This window comes from Geospiza fortis, unplaced genomic scaffold (assembly GCF_000277835.1).
Source record: "Geospiza fortis unplaced genomic scaffold, GeoFor_1.0 scaffold7, whole genome shotgun sequence".
In the NCBI taxonomy this organism is placed as follows: domain Eukaryota; kingdom Metazoa; phylum Chordata; class Aves; order Passeriformes; family Thraupidae; genus Geospiza; species Geospiza fortis.
The window spans coordinates 1,091,254-1,111,113 of record NW_005054344.1 but is presented as its reverse complement, the minus strand read 5'-3'; the positions used below and the strand labels follow the sequence as shown (position 1 = coordinate 1,111,113).

Below are 19,860 nucleotides of genomic sequence, written 5' to 3'. Positions count from 1 at the left end.
TGCTTATCTTAAAATTGTTCTTTATGTTGTCTCATGTATAAAAAATACCATTAAAAAATCATTAACAAAGGAAACTGAAAAGTTAACAGTTATTATCCTTAATACTGTGTTGTACACAGTCACTGTTTTTCCATTGGCTCTCTACCTCAAGACAGCTTCTTCTAGACAACTTTCCTGATCATGCTTATGAAAACTGAAAAGTAAGCGTCAAACTTTGTTTAAACGACTGTCCTAGTTTCATCGAGGACAGAGTTATTTTTTTTACACTAGCCAGGAGTGGTGGTGTGTGTGCCTGTGGTCCCAGCTACCGGGAGACTGAGCCCAGAGGAGCGGACTGCTTGAGCCCAGCAGCTATGGGCTGCTCTGTGCTCTGCTGAGTGGGCCTGGCCATCACCTGGATATTGTTGAATAACATTTTACACCACTGCCAGGGACAGAGGAAAAGGACTTTTTTTCTGATTTCTGGAAAGAAAGGCATTCCTTTTCCAGTGTGGTGTGGTGTGGTGCGGTGCAGCGCTGTGTGGTGTGGTGTGGAAAAACTGGTTGGTACTGGCCATGGGCTTTCTGTGTAAATAATTTTTGTCTTATACCTTTTGTTATTAGTACTTTTGCTGTTACTGTTTCCTTTTTTTTTTTTTTAATCTCATTGCTGTTGCCAGTAAATTGTTCTTGTCTCTGCAATTTTCACTCCTTTGTGCCTCCAATTCTCAACTCTATCCCTGAAGCAGGAAGGGGGAAGGAAAGGGGTGTGAGCGAGCAAGTGGAATCTCATTTGAGAGAGTCTCAGAGGGTACTAAATTGGGAGTGTCATTGCTAAACCATGACAATGACTTTATAGCGTATCTCTTTCTACATTAAATTTGCTGTCTTGTCAAATAAGGAAATTGCATTGCTTCAGCATAATATGCTCCTGATTTTTTGACCAATTTATTAATTTCTTGGTCTTGATAAATTGATTTCTAATAATGTGTTTTAGTACATTTCTTAGAATCAAAGCTAGCCTCATCTAATAATTTTCTGTATTTCTTCTTCTTAAAAATAGGTATAACACCTTCCCATACCCACTGTTTCTTTACCATACAAGACCTCCATAAGTTTTTGGAAAGAATCACTAATAGTCCACACACAGATTCAGCTAGTCCTTTGAACACACTATTGTGAATGTTATCAGATCATACCCATCATATTCACTTAGTCAAACATTGATTAGACAATTTTTTTTATTGCATACCCTCTGGTAAAAATGGATTTTCTTTAACAACTGGTCAGCTAACCACTTTTGATGAAGTAAAAGAATTCTTTTCTGTATCATCTGTTCTCTTTTCCTCCTAACCAAAATCAGAGGATGTTAGTCTAATGACAATTTTTTGTTACCTTTGTACTTTGTATGATTCTATACTTCAACCTTTCTGACATCCTGTAGGATGACTCGGCTCTTCTTTTCTACTTCCAGTCATGGCGTTTTGATTCCACATTTTGCACAATTCCTTTTCAATTTTTAGAACGTTAGAGAAAGTTGATGCTGTCGTATTATTCCTTTGATTTTTTTTTTTGCTTTGGGAGAATTTTCTGTTCTACCTTAAGCACACTCAGTGCAAGATTTTCTGCACTTCTTTTGTCCCTCAAATTTCTTTCCAAGAATCTTTCTACTCAGCAGATCTCTGAGCTCATTTAATTCTGTCCTTTTTGAAATCCATTATTCTCTTTCTACTTCCAGTCCTTCCTTTTAACAGTGACTATTTTGTGACAAATAATTTTTTTAACCAATGACTCTCTTAGAGCAAATCAAATCTACTGTAACCACTTCCCTCTTATCTGTCTCAGTCTTTTGGGCGGATCTTGGCCAGCTGCTAACCACCCACATAGTCCCTCTCTCACTCCCCTACCATTGTCCCCTATCAGGATGAAGGAGAGATCAAGAGTTAAAAAGCCTTATGGATTGAGATATTTGCAGTGTAATAGGCGAAGGGAGAAGGGAAAAAAATCCAAGTGATTGCCTTTGCATTACTTTCCACCTCCCACAAGCTATCCAGGCAATCTCCAACTAACAGCTGCTTTGGAAGAAAAACCTTCCCAATTTTTATTTCTGACTATATGAGAGAATATTCCTCTGGCCAGGTTGGGTCAGCTGTCTCAGATATATTGCTTCATAACTTCTTGCCCACACCAAGCCTATTAATTACAAAGGCAGAATAGGAAAATGAGAAAATCATGAGGCTGTGCAAACACTGTTCATCAACAGTCAAAACATTGGTGTGTTTTAGCAACAAATTCAAAACACTTACAGGATTCTATGAAGAAAGTTAACTCCATCCCAGCCAGACCCAGTTACAGTGTTCTGAAATAAGTAAATGTTCTCAGTGTTGGCAAAACTTTATTAGTCACTGATCTCACATAATAGATTAAGCGACACTGGGATAATAAATGTTCCTTGTTATCATACAATCATGAAATGGTTTGTGTTGGAAGGGACCATACCATAGAGGGATAGAGTGGGTTGGGAGGAACCTTAAAGATCATCTAGTTACAACTATCAAATCACGGAAAGGGATGCCATCCACCAGATAAGATTGCTCAGGACTCCATTCAGCCTGGCCCTGAATATTTACAATGGGACACCCACAATTACCCTGGGAAATCTGTTCCAGTGCCTCACAATCCTCTGAGTGTAGAATTTCTTCCTAAGATCTAATCTAAATTCCTCCTTTTTTAGTTGAAAATTGTTCCTCCTTTATCCTATCACTATCTGCCCATGTAAAATTTTATAAGTCCCCTGTAGGTCCTTTCTTGTGCTCAGTACTCCAGATCAGGACGCTGTACTCCAGGTGGGGTCTTACAAGGTCAGAGCAGAGGAAAAATTAAGATGAAGGAAGAAATGGAAGGATTCTCTTAGTTGCTCATAAAAGCCTCATGATCTTCTAGAGAAATAGTTTGCACTACATCCATGAAAGGACACAATCTAAGATATTTTTCCTCTTTAAAATTCCTTTAGAACTTTCCATAGGTCTCTCTTATCCCTATCTTTTCTGTAGAACAAGTTTTTATGAGAAAGCCTTCAAAAGCTCAGAGGTAGAAATGAATATAAATGCCAGAAATCACAAAACAGCTTTCAAAATCTTTTGAAATACTGGAACAGGGACAGAGTAGACCAAGGTTACCCGGAACACCTACAGAGTTTAGTGGTTTGTAGCTGAGAGTAATGATGAAACAGGGATTCTCTTCTCCAAAAATAATATTTCTATCACTTCAGCTGAGGACAGCTATATGATAAAACTTCAAATCTCTTCTATGTAGCATGGAGGCTCAGACCTAAAATGCTTCTGGTTGTCTTGTTCTGAGATGCCACCCTCGAATTTCCATCTGAAGACTTCAGACCAGGCAAGGCATGAAAAAGTACTGGTCAAGTGTGTCTGATTTCACTCCTGAGGTGTTGCTCTCAGAGCCAGTCTATCTACATTTCAGCTACAGTAGAAATCAGTCCTAATCCCTTCCATGGATCTGGAGCATAAATTCTGTACTACTTTTATGAGATGTAAAGTTTATTGAGCAGAAATTCTTGTGGGCATGGTAGCCCTAACAATCTGTAATGCTTCGCTAAACAATAATTGATTTTGAAAAAAAGTGGATCTTTCCCCAAGTTTGTAAATGCTCTATGACAAAAGGCACCTGGGAATATGAGAAAGACACTATCAATGCCCTCCTGAACAGCCAAGGAAGAAATCCAGATTTTGTCAGAACTTGGTTCTCACCCCTGACAGAAAAATCTGTGAGAAACCAATTCTGTTGTTCTGAAATAGTTAGTTATTTCACTGATCATTGCAAATAAAAAATTCACAAAAATGAGGCCAGAGCCAACAAAAGAATCATAAGGACTAAAAGTTGAAATAACACTCAATTAAGAAAAAATAAAAATTTTTGATAACAGTACTAGGAGTGGGAGCATTAATAAGTACTTAGATTTCATTATAATTTTGGTAAATATTGCACGCTTCAATATTTATTGGTAGATACATTTTAGGTTACCATAATCTTTCTGATAAAAATTGTATTGGAACAAGTTAAAGTGAAATCTCACTTGCCTGTAAAGTGCTGAAAGAGGCCGCTTGTTGCCAGGTTTTGGTCTGTATGGTTTTGGTTCTCCTGCCATGTTGATATCTGAAAACAAACATTTGATATCAGTAAGTCAAACATCTGGAATTTTGCAAAGGCACCTTCAAGTCGCTGAAAATGAGTAATGGGCAGTAAAAATGGACAGCATATCTAAAACACCAGTCTGGTTTTTACCTCTTCTGAATTGATGCCGTAAAACTTTCAGAAAGATTTTTACTGTAATGCATGAGGAATTTAGGCAAAATATCAGTTATTGTTAATAGAGAGAAATTAAATTTTTTAAACACACGGGTTTCTACTTAGTGAAGCAAATAATGTATTTCTAATACAGAAAATTTGGATGGTAACTTGGTGAAATAAACTATGATCTCAAATCAAAATCTGTTGAGGAGGACTGCAATTGTTCTGGAGAGTTCCCTTTTAGGATCTAAAGAAATGCACACTGATCTTTAGCTGCTACTCTATCATCCGCTCAGAAAGTATCTATTTCCCATCCCAAATGCATCTGTCCTTGGAGAATGAGAAAATCTGGGTTTGCAAATGTTTTCTCTTAAGCAGATACTTATTCTTCTCAACAAGATCAGAAATTTTGTGAATGCTTTGAAAGTTCACTTACATTCTACCTGTAAATTTATGCTTGAAATATAAAAGAAAGTCAACCTTACATAGATAAAGGCTGGATGTAGATATACAGATATATAGCTTCTATAGAGATATATAGCTTCTATACACATTATTTTTGTTCTCAAATTTGTCTTTTCATTGGAATCATACTCAAAGACATACCAAGAGATAGATGTCTCATTATGATTCCTAGAACAGTTATACATGGAGAAAGAAGCAGAGACCCTTCTGAGGAAAATACCTTCTGGAGCTTAGGAAGCTGTCTGTGTGAAAATAAATCTATATTAAAAAGCTCCTCCATTCTGATTAAATGTTGCAAAATTGACTTTACACTGAATCACATGGATAAGGTGAAACTTTTGTTTAGGAAACAAATGTCATGTAATTTGAGGGATGCGGCAGCTAAATCTCTTCTCAGCTTCAATAATATAAAAAAAGAATGACAAAATCATCAGAATTATTTCACTGTAAAATTGCTGTGACAGAACATCATATCCTATTAAATGTGGAATCACGTGGTGGTTGAGACTTGCAAGAAAACATATGTTTTTAGTAAAGTCTATTTTTACATGAAAAGTCTATTTTACCCTGAAATTGACTGTGGTGGAGAGAGATGTAGAAAGATAAGGTGTAGGAATAGGATAAACACAGCCCAGTGTTTTAGCAGTGATGCTAAAAGTTCAAACATTTTTATTTATTATTTTTGACCTCAAAAGATGCAGTAAAAGCCTGAGACTTATTGACTGGACATTTTTATTTCACACAAAATTAATAAAAAACTCCCAATCTGACCTTTTTAAATAATCAGGATTATTGAAAATGCATGTCCTTTAGGGTTCTTTTTGACAGAAATTATTTGGCCAATGGAAATTTCAAACTTCAAATACTTAAAAGAATTTTTAAAAATTTGCACTTATTTTTGGTATTTTGAGCTCAGTCAACATGTATTTAAAATTATACAAGGACCTGATATAAAATGATTTTATGTAGAAATATATAATATAAAACACTTAAGTAACATTTTCCTATATAAAATATTTTGGTATTAAATCTGACTGCAGTTTCTTCTGTAGGAGCTGTATTACTATTAAATCATATTTTTTCATAAAATAATAATTTTCTTGTTTCATCTACCTCTCTGAAATTGGAGAAATATTTGTAAGCAGATTTCATGCCTCCTTGAAATGCTTTCCTTCCCTTAATTTTAGCAAGTGCTTTAATAAATATATATTACTTTTGTCTTCCATTTTGTTATAAGTTCAGCTATGATGCCCTTATTGCAAGATATACAAATTCTACTATGTTGAATCAACAAAGTAAATACCAAGCATTTCTGAAAGCCAATGAGGAATTTTGATAGCTCTGTTGCATTTCCATCGGCTCCTGGAAACAACAGAATTGGAATAAAATTTTTATCCTGTGACCTTTGCAATAATTTCATACTATTTTTATATGTCATTTTAAGGTCATTGACTGTGTTGGCTTTCACCATCTCCTACTAAAAGTTGGACAGATTTTAAGGAAAAAAAAGTAGAATTATAATCTGCTCTTGGGAAATATCTGAGGCTGTGGTATCCTCTTCACAATACCATAATCTTCACATATTTTTTGTCTATCTTCTACTGTTTCAGAGTTACATCTTAAATGTTCTTCTCCTTAAACCCTTATTTACAGTTTTTAAAAAACTTTTTCATATCCTCCTGGGACAGATCAATACTATCTTGATGACTATTCTTATAGACCTACATTTGCAGCTCTACAAAACCCACTTTTAAAAAAGTTGAGTAGCGTAGAAGGCTAAGGGCTGTTAGTTATGTGTTCTCTTTATTTCCATCAAAAAATGTCAGAAAGGTGACACTGTAAGAGGCACAGTGGCAAAGCTGTTCAGAATCAGTTAAGATTCTCTCACATTTAAATAAATCTCTAAACAGTGAACTACTTTATACAGATAGTAATAGCCCAAAATTCTCTTTAGCACAGGAAATAGTTCTTAGAAAAGCTGGACACATGGGGCTTTTCTGTTAATATGAAAGTGATTGAATAGCTCTGCAACTCCCTAAGCACTTTGTAGCAAGTTAAGAATGGATGTAGGAAATGCTTTGAAAAGTTAGAAAAGATTTTCACCCTATTATTTTTTCAGCACTATCTCTTCCAGCCTCAATTTTCTAACTAAGATTAGAAGTGAACTTGTCAACATTTCGCAAGATAGATTATTTCTATCCCAACTGGAAATCTTGTGAGATAAGCTGTTCTCTCCCTTCATCCATCACTGGTTTCACAGCAGACATTTACATCTACTAGATCATAAACTCAGTGTCAAATAAATTTGCTGTCAGCAGCACAGAGATTTACCTGTGCTAATGATTCCCCCCCAAGGAATGCAGAAACATATCACTCCTTAAGCTGTCAAATTAGCTACTACACTTGTACATCAATATGTACCAGACAACTTCCTTCACAAGGGACACAGACATTCACATTTCTTCTGGAGAGGAACAGATTTGATTAATTTGCACCTGATGGATATAGAAATGGCTCACGGTCACACTCAGAAATGTATTAAATAGGTAGATTTTCTACTGCAGACCACTGATGAGTGGCATTCCTTGGGGACCAGTATTGGGACTGGTGCAGTTTAACATCTTTCTAGGCAACACAGACAGTGGCATTGAGTGCACCCTCAGCAGGTTTGCCAATGACACCAAGCTGTGTGGACACTGGAGGCAAGGGATGACATCTAGAGAGGCCTTAATAGGCATGAGAAGTGGACCCGTGTAAACCCTATGAAGTTCGACAAGGCTAAGTTCAAGGTCCTGAACCTGGATCTGGGCAATCCCAAGCACTAACACAGCCTGGGTGGAGAATAGATTGAGAACAGGATTAGGGGGTGAAGATGAGAAGCTTGATGTGACCTGGTAATGTGTGCTTGCAGTCCAGAAAGCCAACTGTAACCTGGGCTTCAAAAGCAGTGTGGCCAGCAGGGCAAGGGAGGGGATTCTGCCTCTCTGCTCTGCTCTCAAAGCACTGTGTCCAGCTCCGGGGCTCCCAGAGGAAGGATGTGGGCCTTTATAAGCAAGTCTAGGGAAGGGCCATCAAGATGATCAGAGAGATGGAGCACCTTCCCTATGAAGACAGGCTGAGGGAGCTGGGGTTGTTCAGCCTGGAGAAGAGGGGGCACAGGCACCTTTCCTATGTGCCTGTCTAGGAATGGAGCAGCCCAGGGGCATTATTTACTCCGCTTGTGTACTAGAAATGATCACTTAGAAATCAATGCCAAGATAAATTCATCACTGAAATTCAAAATACTATGGAAACACTACAAATATAAAAGTGAATATGCAGAAAACAACACATTGTAATGCAGCATCCCAGTCTTATGTGCTTTCAGAATCAAATGAAATTACATTCCTTATCAAAAGAAATTCATTTTTAATTCTGTACTTTCTTGTTATCATGGCAGAGCTTAGTCAAAGAATGAGATTTAGATTTCATTCAAGGTTGTGTGTCATCAGCAGAATAGATCTGATTTTGAGCACATTTTTGTTTGTAATTGTATGAAAATGCCTAGTGATTAATGACAAAACATAAAAATTAAAAAAAGAGCATGATTACCATTTTAGAAGGGCATTCATTGTATTGAGAGGCTACATAAAATTGTCTGAAAAGACAACTCAACACAGCATGATCTACATTTCTCCTATTACCATTTTCTACCATTGACAGCCTACCTCCTCCAGACATGAACCTCCCACTTTTGGAGAAGCACTATCTGCTAGTCCTTGTGCTTTGCTCCCAGATTGCTTAGCAAAGGAATCTGATAATCTGGTCCTGAAGACAACAACTGACTTAAAACAGGTTTTGTAAGTGCAAGCAATGATACCTAAAGAGCATTCATACCCTAGGAGTATTTCAGTATTTCTTGGTATCCTTACCCTTCAGATTCTTTAAACAGTGTTATTTAAAAGAAAAAACAAAACCAAAATAATTTTTTTCACAAAAACAAATGCCATAAGAGGAAGCTTCAACAGGCACTAACTAATGAATGAAAACAGGGATTTTGAGGCTTTCTGCTGACAATCCAGAGCCCATGTCTCAGGCTACATCTAACCTACAAAATTAAATGGAGCCCTTTTAAGGCGCTAGTACTCTTTTATCTGTTGTGTTAAATTGTTTCTTTCCATGACTTTTAGCCACAGTTTACAAGTACTATCCTATGCAATTTCCAGATATAGGTAGAGAATGGACATGACCTAGAAACCACTGCAGGAAATTTCACCCCATGAAAGGGAACAGATCCACATATCTATAATTAGTACCTATAATTTAATATTAAGTATGTGACTTCTGAGTGCGGGCTTCATATCAGAAAGATTGGAAACCAAAACCTGGAGCCAAGAAAACTCCAAGTATGTTTAGAGCTCAAAAGATGATTTTCCAAGACATGTTTCATCAGGTGTTCTTCCACACATTCTTGTGAATGGTTATAGAAATGGAAACATTCCTTGAACAATTTTACACTTGTTTGACTTAAATTTTTGATTTAAAAAATGTATCATTGTGTATTTCCAGATAAGCTGGAAATAGACTAATATTTAATGGAAGAGATGGTAATTTAAATTAGGATATAAGAGGGAATTCACACAGTGAATGTATAAGCTATATACAGAGGGAGATATTGATAGAGAGAGACCAGGATGCATTTTCCCTCTTTCAGATGACTAAAAGTATTTGGGATAGAAGAGAAAGACCAAGAGGTAGATGCAATTTAGAGAAAGCTTGTAGCCATATGGTTTATAGCATAACTGTACACCAGAAAAGCCAAGGCTACTCAATCTTTCTTTTATACGCTTCCATCTACTAGTCTTATAAATTTCCCTGCTGCCTGCTAAAGAAATTTTAAAGAAGTCATATGACATTTTTTATATCATAAACTTATTTTCTTCTTTATATGTTCCATTGATTACATGTCATCTCCTTCCTTTCCCCCATCTCTAGCATGTGAAAAAAAGCAGAGAGGAAAGGACAGATCTCTGTTCTCTTCCATTATGTACTCAAATTGTACAGTTGAAAAGATGAAACTTTCCAGAAAATTGAACACAAGCTCAAATTGATTCTCAAGGCTAGTAAAATATTAAATGGAGCTCAGGGTCACAACTTTTCCTTCTCCATAATGGTATTAAAAATTCTTGTGGGACTCTCAGTATTTGGATTTTCTCTTAGCATTGAAATAATTGGAAGCCTTTTTTTGTACACAGATGACAGCTATTGTTAATGCTTCATACAGAAAGAGCTGCTTGTTGAATAGTACATGAAATTGCTTTGTTAAACCATTTCTTCTTTCATTAAATACTGCTAAAATGAAATGAGGCTATAGGATTATATAAGCTATCATTCTTAAAACCATTCAGTAGCAAAAGTGTCAGGAGTTGTCTTGCAGGAAATTTTTTCTGTTCCCCAGGGAATTGAGTTGGTGTGAGGACAGGCAACAGCTAAAAGGGGAAATCCTGTCCTGTCTGTATGCCCATCACAAGTCATTCCTTTAGGGCCCTGGAGACAGAAGTCTCAGCTCCAGAACGGATGCCAATGTACTTCACAGCTGAAGGGGAGCATTGGTCTGCCTTGGTTTTTGTCTGTTTGCTGCCATCCCTGCACCTCCCATCCCAAGTAACACCACAACCTGGGCCAAACTTCCTGGCCGCATTGGTTGTGCCATCAGCAGTGATCCATGTCCATGCCTAGGGAGAGGCATCACTTCTGCCAGGGGAAAGGGACAATGCTTATTCATGCCCTCGGACTGACTGTCTATGGACTCCACTGTGATTAAAGAATCTGCGGCTAAGACCCTAAAAACCGCTTCTCTTCTGGTGCTTGAATCTCTGCAGAGGAATTAATGTGATGTGGCAGGAGTCCCCCTGGGGTACTGGGCTGCAGGGGAATGAATTCTCACTATTCTCACCACAGAGAATATGGCATCCTTGTGAAGGGATTCCTATGGGAAGGAGAGCAGCCCTGTTGCTGGCCATCCTGCCCACTCCTCCTCCTCCTCAGCACAGGGCTTGTGCATTCCTCTGGAGGAAGTTCGACAATTGCAGATGCAAGAGAATCAGATTCAGCTTCAAAGAAACTATGTGGCTGTGGTCATAGCCACTTACCTGCAGCTCTGTGAGAGCTGCAGGGGTTCAGGTGTTTGCTGTACAAACACAGCCTGGTTTGTGCCATGGCAGCCATGAAGCTGACTGTCACACATGTTTCACACCAACAGAGCCAAATTATAAATGCAGGCAAGTATAGTCTTTGTGTAAGAAGATCCTTTTAATTTAATCAGACTTGCAGCTTCTGTTTCTCACCAAGATAACAAGATTTCTACTAGGTACTTGCTTAACATGTGGACTAGTAAATTAATGCAGAAAATTAATGTTGACATGAGGGTAAAACAAAGCAAAGAAAAGTACATCAGGAACTTTCTGCTATCTTCAGGAAAAAAGAAACAGTTTTTATGTAAGCCTAGCCAGCAAGCAAATGAACCAACAAAAAGAGCTCAAGCAAGGAGTCTCATATGATTGCAAACCTTTTTTGCACTTTTACCTTCTCACTGTTGTTAATGGGAAACAGAACTAGTCCTTGATTTACAGCTTTTTTTTTTCCCGACAGTGAGGAGTACAAGGATTACCTTTGCTTTCTCTTGATCACAGTAAAGATGCTGTTTACAAATAAAATGTAGAGCATCTGTCTTCTTTCAGATCAAGTGCAATCATTACAAGGCAGCAGGCAACAAACTCTCTGCCGCTCTTCTCTGATAACAAAAGATAGTTATTACCATGAGACTCAGACAAAGCTTCTTGTTGACTGGATGTCTGAGTTTCTCAGCACTGCAATTAGCCCCAAGCAGAAACATTAAACAGTGTGGTGGGGATAGAGTATGAAAGTCCCTCATCTACTTCTTTCAGATTTCAGTATGATTTATTCTAGGGAACATGCCCTGAATCTTGGTAATTTTCAACTTGTCCTCAGACTACATTTTTCTCTCTCTCTCTTTTAATACTTGGCTACATTCTCTGCCCCATGGCCATTCATCTGACTCTCTTACTGATGTTAACTTCATGCTCCTAGCAATAGTTTTTCATGACAATTGAAATCTGTAGTGTACAAAAGAGTTCAAAATCCCCATTGCCCCAATCCTTTGTCTTACTCACTATTTCTCCTGCAGATGGTCAACTTTATTAACTCAAACATGAGGAATTTCTTTTTTCTAAAATAGCAATCACAATAACAACACTTTGCAAAAAATTACCAACATTATCTGCACTAGTTAATCATATTTCTTGAACATTAAAACAAAATTTGCTTGCATGTGAAGTGCATTTTCTCATAATCTTGCAAAGTGAATGTAGCCAAGGCTCTCTGGGCATCACAGGCAGAGTGGGTTCCAGAGAGATACTTTTCAATGCACATATCATTCTACATGTTGCAGCCTGGGACCTTTCCTGGTTGGGGCAGGAGGCTTCAGCAACTCCAGGGCCAGGGAGCCGAGGCAGTAGGGGATGGTTTGGGGCAGAAAACATTGATGGACACCTTCAAAGTGCTGTTAGGTATGAGGGCAGTGTCTCTCTGAATGGCTGGCTGGGACTGGGTTTACAGTCATCACTGAGGGGTTGGTATGTTCGGCACCCTGAACTTTGCTGTCAAAACCTTCAAGCTGAGGTCTGACCTTGAAAGTATTCCCACAGACTAGAGGCTTTCATCCAGGCTCACAACAGATTAGAGAGGAATCAAGCTGTGGATTTCACTGAATCATGAACAATGGCGTTCACTGATCAGGGAAGCTGGTGGGAGTGACAGAAATACTCCTCTGCAGCCCCAAATGAACTTTCAACATTTTCCAATAATATTTCTCTCCAAAATGTCTGGTTTTACCCTCATTCTCTGACCGGAAATCTTTCCTCTAAACTTCAGCATTCTTGGCTTCTCAGCTGATCTAAGATGCAGACTTTCCTGTTGGCTCCATATCACTTGAAAAAACACATTGACCCAAAACAATTACTCTCAACTAATTTCAGCTGTTCAATTCTCCTTTCTACATACTCTCTTTCTGCTCATGATTCTCATGTTCCAGGTTTTGTGTATTTAGAGATCTATAGAGGAGGATTTTTTCAAGCTCCAAGTTTACTTTGGAATTGCATAGCATGTCTTCTAGCATTTTCTTTCCTGTGTCAGCTTTATGTAAACTTGTGGTCCATATTATAGACTCATAGAATTATACAATAATGTATGTTGGATGGGAGCTTTAAACATCAAGTTGTCCAACTCTCTTGCCATGGGAGGGGACATCTTTCATTAGATCAGGTTGCTCAAAATCTTGTCCAAACAAGCCTTGAATACTTCCAGCATTGGGCAACATGTGCAGTGCTTTCCCACTATCATTGAGAAAAAAATTCCTTATATCCAATATATCACATAATACAGTCCTGAAAAGTTTTGTCTTTGTAACACAAACATTGTAAATCATATGATGGAATTAGCTCATACCTTATCATGGAAAAACTATAAATATTACCTTAATGCTATTACAGTTTTGGTATTATACAAGAATATATAAATATATATATATAAAAGTTTTTGTATTATAAAATAATATAGCAGTAACATAAAGAAGATAAAGTGGAGATAATTCCATTGGAATTTGGCACATAGAATGAAATTTTATTGTGGAGGTGATATGCAAAATCGGCTATGTCAAATCTGAAATTTCCTTAACAGCAATGCTTAGTTTCTAACCATGTTCTAACTCTCTTTCATTGGCAGCTTTTGAAGTTGCTCAGTGGATTCCATTTGGCGATCAGACAGTAAAAGGATGGAGGTCTATTGCAAAAGCAAGATATTTAAATGCCAAAATACCAAAAATCTTCAAAATTAATGATATGCACTGTTTTATTTCTATCTCTGTGGCATTCTTGCAAGGAAAATGGAAGAGTTGATAGGAATAGAGAAAATGCTATATCTTGTCAGATTGATACTTGATATAGTGTAATTTTCTGCCTTCAGCAGCCCCAGATACTTTGGAAGAAGACACAAGAACCATGAACTAGGTATAAATGAGATTATTTTCCCTCCACTCTCTTATCATCTCAGCTTGATTCTCCTCCTAAAATGCATAGCAGGGTTAGGATTACTTTAAGTCCTAAAGCATGATGTTTTATCTTTCTTCCCTTACTGATTTTGTCAGTACCTAACTGTTAGGAGCTGGAACTGGAAATCATGACAATTTCAAATAGCCTTACTGAGTACATAAATGTCCTATTACTCTGTTCTTGCTGATATATCATATTGGTGCATTTTTTAATGAAAAAATGTTTCTTGAATCAAAGTGAGCTTTGTTTTGGCTTTATAATTCCACTACTCTTCACTGCCTCAAATCCTTTTTCAAACACTATTTCACTCATCATTAATAACAAAAATCATACAAGTCATGTCAGAAACCCATTCTTGAAACATAAAACATCATGCGTCTCCATGCAATTTATTGGATGTTTATCTGACGTTTACTTTGTGTTTCTACCTTTGGGTTTGCATGCAAATATACTCTACATGCAGCTTCAGAGGTTCTCTCACAAATGGTTTAATATACTACATATTATCAATGACATTAATTTGCATATATAAAGAATCAATAACAGGACAAAATGTAATAGCTTACTAAAAATGCTATTATGAAATAAAATAATTATTTTGAACCTCATTAAATCAAGTCTCAATATCAAAAGTTTTACCAAAAGGACCACATGACATATTTCAGTTGAATTTCAAAGAAGAAAAAGTATAATTACCATCCACATTAGTACACAGTGCTAGTGAAGCTCTCAGTGAACATTCACTACCTTTTATGTTAATTGGGCTTGTGTTCTTCTATGCTTCCTAGTAACATTTTCTGTCTAAGCCAGCTTTGCCATAAAACTGTCTATTTTTATTACCCACAAAGCAAATATGTAATTTGGCTCAGAAATCATAAGAACCAAGAACTCCCTACCTCTGAGTTAATTCTTCTCCCTGGAAATCCATGGGACCATAAGGCTTCCATTTTTTTTCAGAATGTGATTATTTTGAGCAAGCTGCACATAAACACACATCACAAATGCTTGTAAAAAGGCTTTGGAAACTAATCTTTACTGCCGTTGGGATAAGAAATACATAAAGCTAGACAAGATAGTGAACACCAGTTGGACATTTGCTTCCTTGAAGGCATTTTGGATTTATATCAGATTCCTGTAAGGAGTTCAGAATCCTTATTTTTTGCTTTGGGTCTCATTGGAAGCTATAGCATTTTTTCTGCAGCTTAATAATGAAGTTAACAAGGCACAACCCTCATCCCCAATCAAATTTTCACCCACCTTGCAAACCCCTACCCAAAGTTCTTGCATTTTCCTTTTCCTTTATATATTTGTATGTGTATACTTGTATGTGAAAACATTTGCAATTGAAGCATGCATTTTTTCACCTGGAAAATTTTTTGTCAAGTTTTGCGTATCACCTTTACCATGCAGTTTCTGAAAATCGAAGATTACATAGGAACACTCAGGAATATTGAATGCCTGAATCCAGGATTAAATTATTGTATTGAAGTGGATGTTGGAACCAATTGCTTCTAAATAGAAAACAAAACATGCCTTAGTCTCAGAAATAACAAATCTGAAATCCTTATCTAGCATTATTGCTAAAGGAAGGTGGAAGGATGTGTCTTAAATCTCAGTACCTGAAGCTTTTAGATGGTTAGATTATTTGTTTCTTCTTTTTTTTCCCTGCTCTGTGCAAGAAGAAATTCTGGTGGCTGTTCAAATGAAACAGCTCTCTAAGATCACCTGGAAACATTAATCTTCTGGACATACTGCATAAACCACTAATCTCATGCTCGTCATTAAAATGACTTAGGGAGTACAAGGAGAGATGAAAATGCAGGCAGATTTTTAAAGCTTTTGCATTGCTATTTTAATGTATTTTAAAAATAAATAAGGTCCCTAAATCTTACATTGCAACAAACAGAATGGCCAGAGGAGAACAATGGGCTGAATGATCCCTCTGAATAAAAATGAATGTGATTCAACACAATGCTTCAGCATACTATCTACTAATCTCTTGCTTCCTTGTGTTTAACTCCCGCTTGGACACTTAGGTCACTGCTGTTAACAACATGGGGTTTTTTTTGGGTTTTTTTTTCTTTTTACTTTCAAGCAAAGCTAAAGATACAACTAAACCTTTAAAAATATATATGCTGGTCTGGTATATATTGACCCAACAGACCCAACAGCCTGCAACCAGCTGTGCTAACCTGTGCTCTGCTGTAATCTCAACCTTACAACTTTTTCTTCATTCATTGCTTTATTTTATGCCATTCACTAGAGTATTGAGTCACCACCATAGAAGCCCCAGGTTCAATGGAAAATTAACACTTTAATGACAATTAAGCATTTTTTGATGCAAATTATGCTCATTATTTTGGTCAAAAGCCTTTTTTCCCTGAGCACTTTAAAGAGTTCAAAAGGCTGAGCTAATTAAAAAAAAATCGTAACATGGAAATGCTTCTTAGCTTCAGCTCATAGAAGAGGATTGGGCCAAGATCAGTTACTCATCAGATATTCAAGCATCAGTTACCCACCAGAAACCTAGTGCTCACTTCAAGGCATCCCCAGGTTCTGATGTGTGAGGGATGCAATACAGTTTGGAGTCTATTAAAGTTTTCTTACAGTTTTTCATTTACGTTGTTCTAGAAATAGAGTCTGTTCTAACTCTTGTTCTGTTTGCAGTAAGTAACAGAGAAAGGCCCATATTTGCTTTACTTACATTCAAATAACTATATCAATATTTGACACCTCTTTTAAAATAAAACAGTACTCAAACATACTTCATTTAAGAGATTACAGGTCCTCAAATCCTGTTCAGATATTGAAAGTCTGTAAATCCTTCATTCCAAGATGAGTAAAATAAACATGCCAACAGAATAATTACTATCTAGCTGTTCTTTCTAAACTAAAATCTCTGTGTTTTGTTTCTCTAATACATGCACAGTTTGGGGAGGTGAGTGATACTGCTGAGTCATGAAGATCTATCCCCAAAGGAATACAAAACCCATTTGCAGATAACAGTGTCTCAGTTTTAGGTCCAGCAGGCTTTTCAGGATATGCTACCCCTGGTGACACATGCTCACAGGGATGGTCATGATGGATGGTGCACAGCACATTTTTGTCTGCTAGGATGCCAAGCAAAAGTGAAATGGTTTTGCTGCCATTTCAATGAGTCAGAACAACGAGTGAGGGCAGGTGTGGCAGGGATTAGTGCTGTCACTGACACAGGCTTCAGCTGTCACACAGGGGTATAGCCTGTTGCAGAGTAGAAAGGAGGGAAAGTGAAATAAAAGCATCCCATTAAGAATATAAATATTCCACTCAGGTCTGATAATGTTCATAAACTGGGTACATCCTGCTTTACTTCTGCCTTTCTCCACACCTCTGGGTGCTTCTCAGGCAGCTCACATACGAGTCTATGAAAAAATCTCTGGCATGTGTGACAGAGTATCACAGCAGCGTGGATGCAGAAATTATCTAGCCTGGCACAGGCATCCCTTAGGACTCTGAGGATGAAACTAAGGTCTTGATTTTCACAGAACAGTGTAACAAAGTCTTATGGTGCGTGCATGCAATCTTGCATTTGCAAATACCTGAATGTACTTTTCATGCATTATCAAGAGAGCTAACTGCTAGACCATTTGCATATGGAAAGCCTCCCACTTATGCAGACTACCAGGTTCCAAGTTTCTCTAATCAAGGAAAGGTTCTAGCTATCACAAAGAATTAAATTTTATTTAATTCTTTAATTCTTTTTAAAATGAAAGAAATAGTAAAAATGAAATCAGTGTACAAAAAACAGAAGATACTGGGAAACCTACCCTTTTAGAGGTGTAAATATGCTTAATATACCAATATAGCTTAAATATTAATATTTTAAATTTTATATCTGCATTTGGCAAAATGTTGCAGTTTTACAGAATGCAGTCACTGCAGAATAGTGTGGCAGATTTTACTAGTGTTTTCTTTTGCTGGTGTACTAAAAGTATGAACCTCTATTCTGATATTGGATGATATTGGGAGAGAGGTGAATCACAAATCTTTTGTTCATGTACTCACTTCTGTAGTTCAGTCACTGACAACATAGCAATGAAAGGAATCTGTTCAAAGGTCAGACAGAGTTTTCATTTACATATCTTAGAAAATACACCTCAGCAACAATTTTTAAAGTTTAATGTTGGTTAAATATGCAGTAATTTTTATAAAAATAATAAAATATTCTGCTTTTTAGTAGGTGTATATATGTTTGCTTACTCAATAAGTTAATTCACTGTTTCATAAAAAAAGACCCCCACACATGAAACCTTGGTGTTAAATCCCTGTACTGTCAACAGAGGTAGGAAGTAAAAGATCCACCATTCTGTCAAACATGCAATGGAGAAGACATACCCCTACTAAGTAGTGGGTAGCATAGCCCAAAGACTGAGTTTTGGAAAAAAAATCTTTCAGTCATTAATTTGGGTGTCAATTTACATGATAGTATTAAAGAAAACCCCAACATAATGACAAAAAACAGAACAACAGAACTGGTTGTATTAGGAAGAGTGCAGTTTTTATTTACTTTTAAAATTCATCTCTTTCTCCCCTTCTTTCTCCTACAGACATGCCTGCAAATATCAGCACCCTTTATTTCCTTTTTATTCCCAAGAACAGGACTCATTGTGTGCAATCACTCCTGAAAAATCGGTCTTTTCTCTTAGTGAGCTACACATAAGCTAAGCTTTCATGAAGGCAATCCATATTGTGCAGACTGAACCTGTTTGACAGGTTTCCCTGGAAATAGCTGTATCCACAACTGCAAGAAACAAGGTCATACTGGGCCATGAGATTGTATATTTATTGTGGCACCTTGAAGCACATGGTGCCTCCTTGTGATGCTTGTACCCCATAGCCCCTTTGTCATGCAGACACTGGAACCACATGGATCCCTGACAACCCCATCCAGGAGTCACCCATCCCTTGGGCTCACAGACGCTGCCGTGGCTGGTGTCTGCTTAATCCAGCAGAAACACGTGTTGGCACAGTGGCAGTGAAGCACTGGGGAAGTGTCCACAAAGCCAGGAACATTTCACACAGGTGTCTCCAATGCTAATTGAAATATTGACTTATTGACACTGTCACTGCACAGCAGGGTTCAGTAGAAAACCCAGCAAATCAACAACAGCAGCAGCTTCCTTTTACTGACATGGCCATACCTAAGTTACAATCCAAAACCAAGACAGGAAACAATAAGCTGGTTTAAAACATAACACCAGAGCTATCTCTCTGCAGCTAGGTTATAGCTTTGTCAAAACTAAAAATACTTTTAGCAGTGCAATAGTTTCCATTTGTCCCAATGGCTTCACCTGCTGAGCAATGAAAGACAAAATATTGTTTATTTTTTCAGGTATGCATGTTTATATACTGATTACTCCAAAAGACAAATTGCCAAGCCATTAAAAAACAATCAGGCCCTCAACAAAGCCCTCCCACCATTCCATCTTTTCCTGTATTCTCTCCTATATCACTCTACATGAAACTGAAAAAAAAAGGCGAAATTTGAATATTACAAATAAAATTGATTATTGTGCCCATTACTGTATGATAACACAGATATAATCAACAACAGTTTGTGAAAGACTCAAGGTGCCTCTTGTCTCTGGGGTGTATCTGCAGTGAGTTTGTGCTGCCATTGGGGGCTGAATAATCAAATTCTGGGTAGGGAATACAGATGACTAACCAAAGGTGCTGCATTAGTGCAACTTGCAGTCCACAGCTGGAGTAAAAAGGACATACACAGAGTTGCTCCTGCTGTCCATTTCTGAACTTCATCTATGAAGGCACTCAAATATGAAGGCACTACCCTTCATATTTCTGGAATATATGAAAGGTGTCATATGGCTTTACTTCTACAAAAATGTCCAAGCACTTGACTGTATTCACATATTTTGTGCTTTTGGGTTTAGATTTTCTCACAGCAATTGAGAGAAAGAGACCAGCTTTTCTTTCTTTAACTAACTCCAGTGAGATGAAA

The 19,860-nt window shown here is 37.3% G+C and overlaps 1 protein-coding gene across 5 annotated transcripts in view; it reads right to left on the bottom strand.

The window, feature by feature from the left end:
• Positions 1-19,860, bottom strand: part of RALYL (RALY RNA binding protein like) — a 369,877-nt gene that overhangs the window by 69,447 nt on the left and 280,570 nt on the right. For all 5 annotated transcript variants that reach the window (XM_031058511.1, XM_031058513.1, XM_031058510.1 and 2 more), the window contains one exon: positions 4,080-4,155. In XM_031058511.1, coding sequence (XP_030914371.1) covers positions 4,080-4,155 — 76 coding nt within the window. The remainder of the gene's footprint in view (positions 1-4,079; positions 4,156-19,860) is intronic.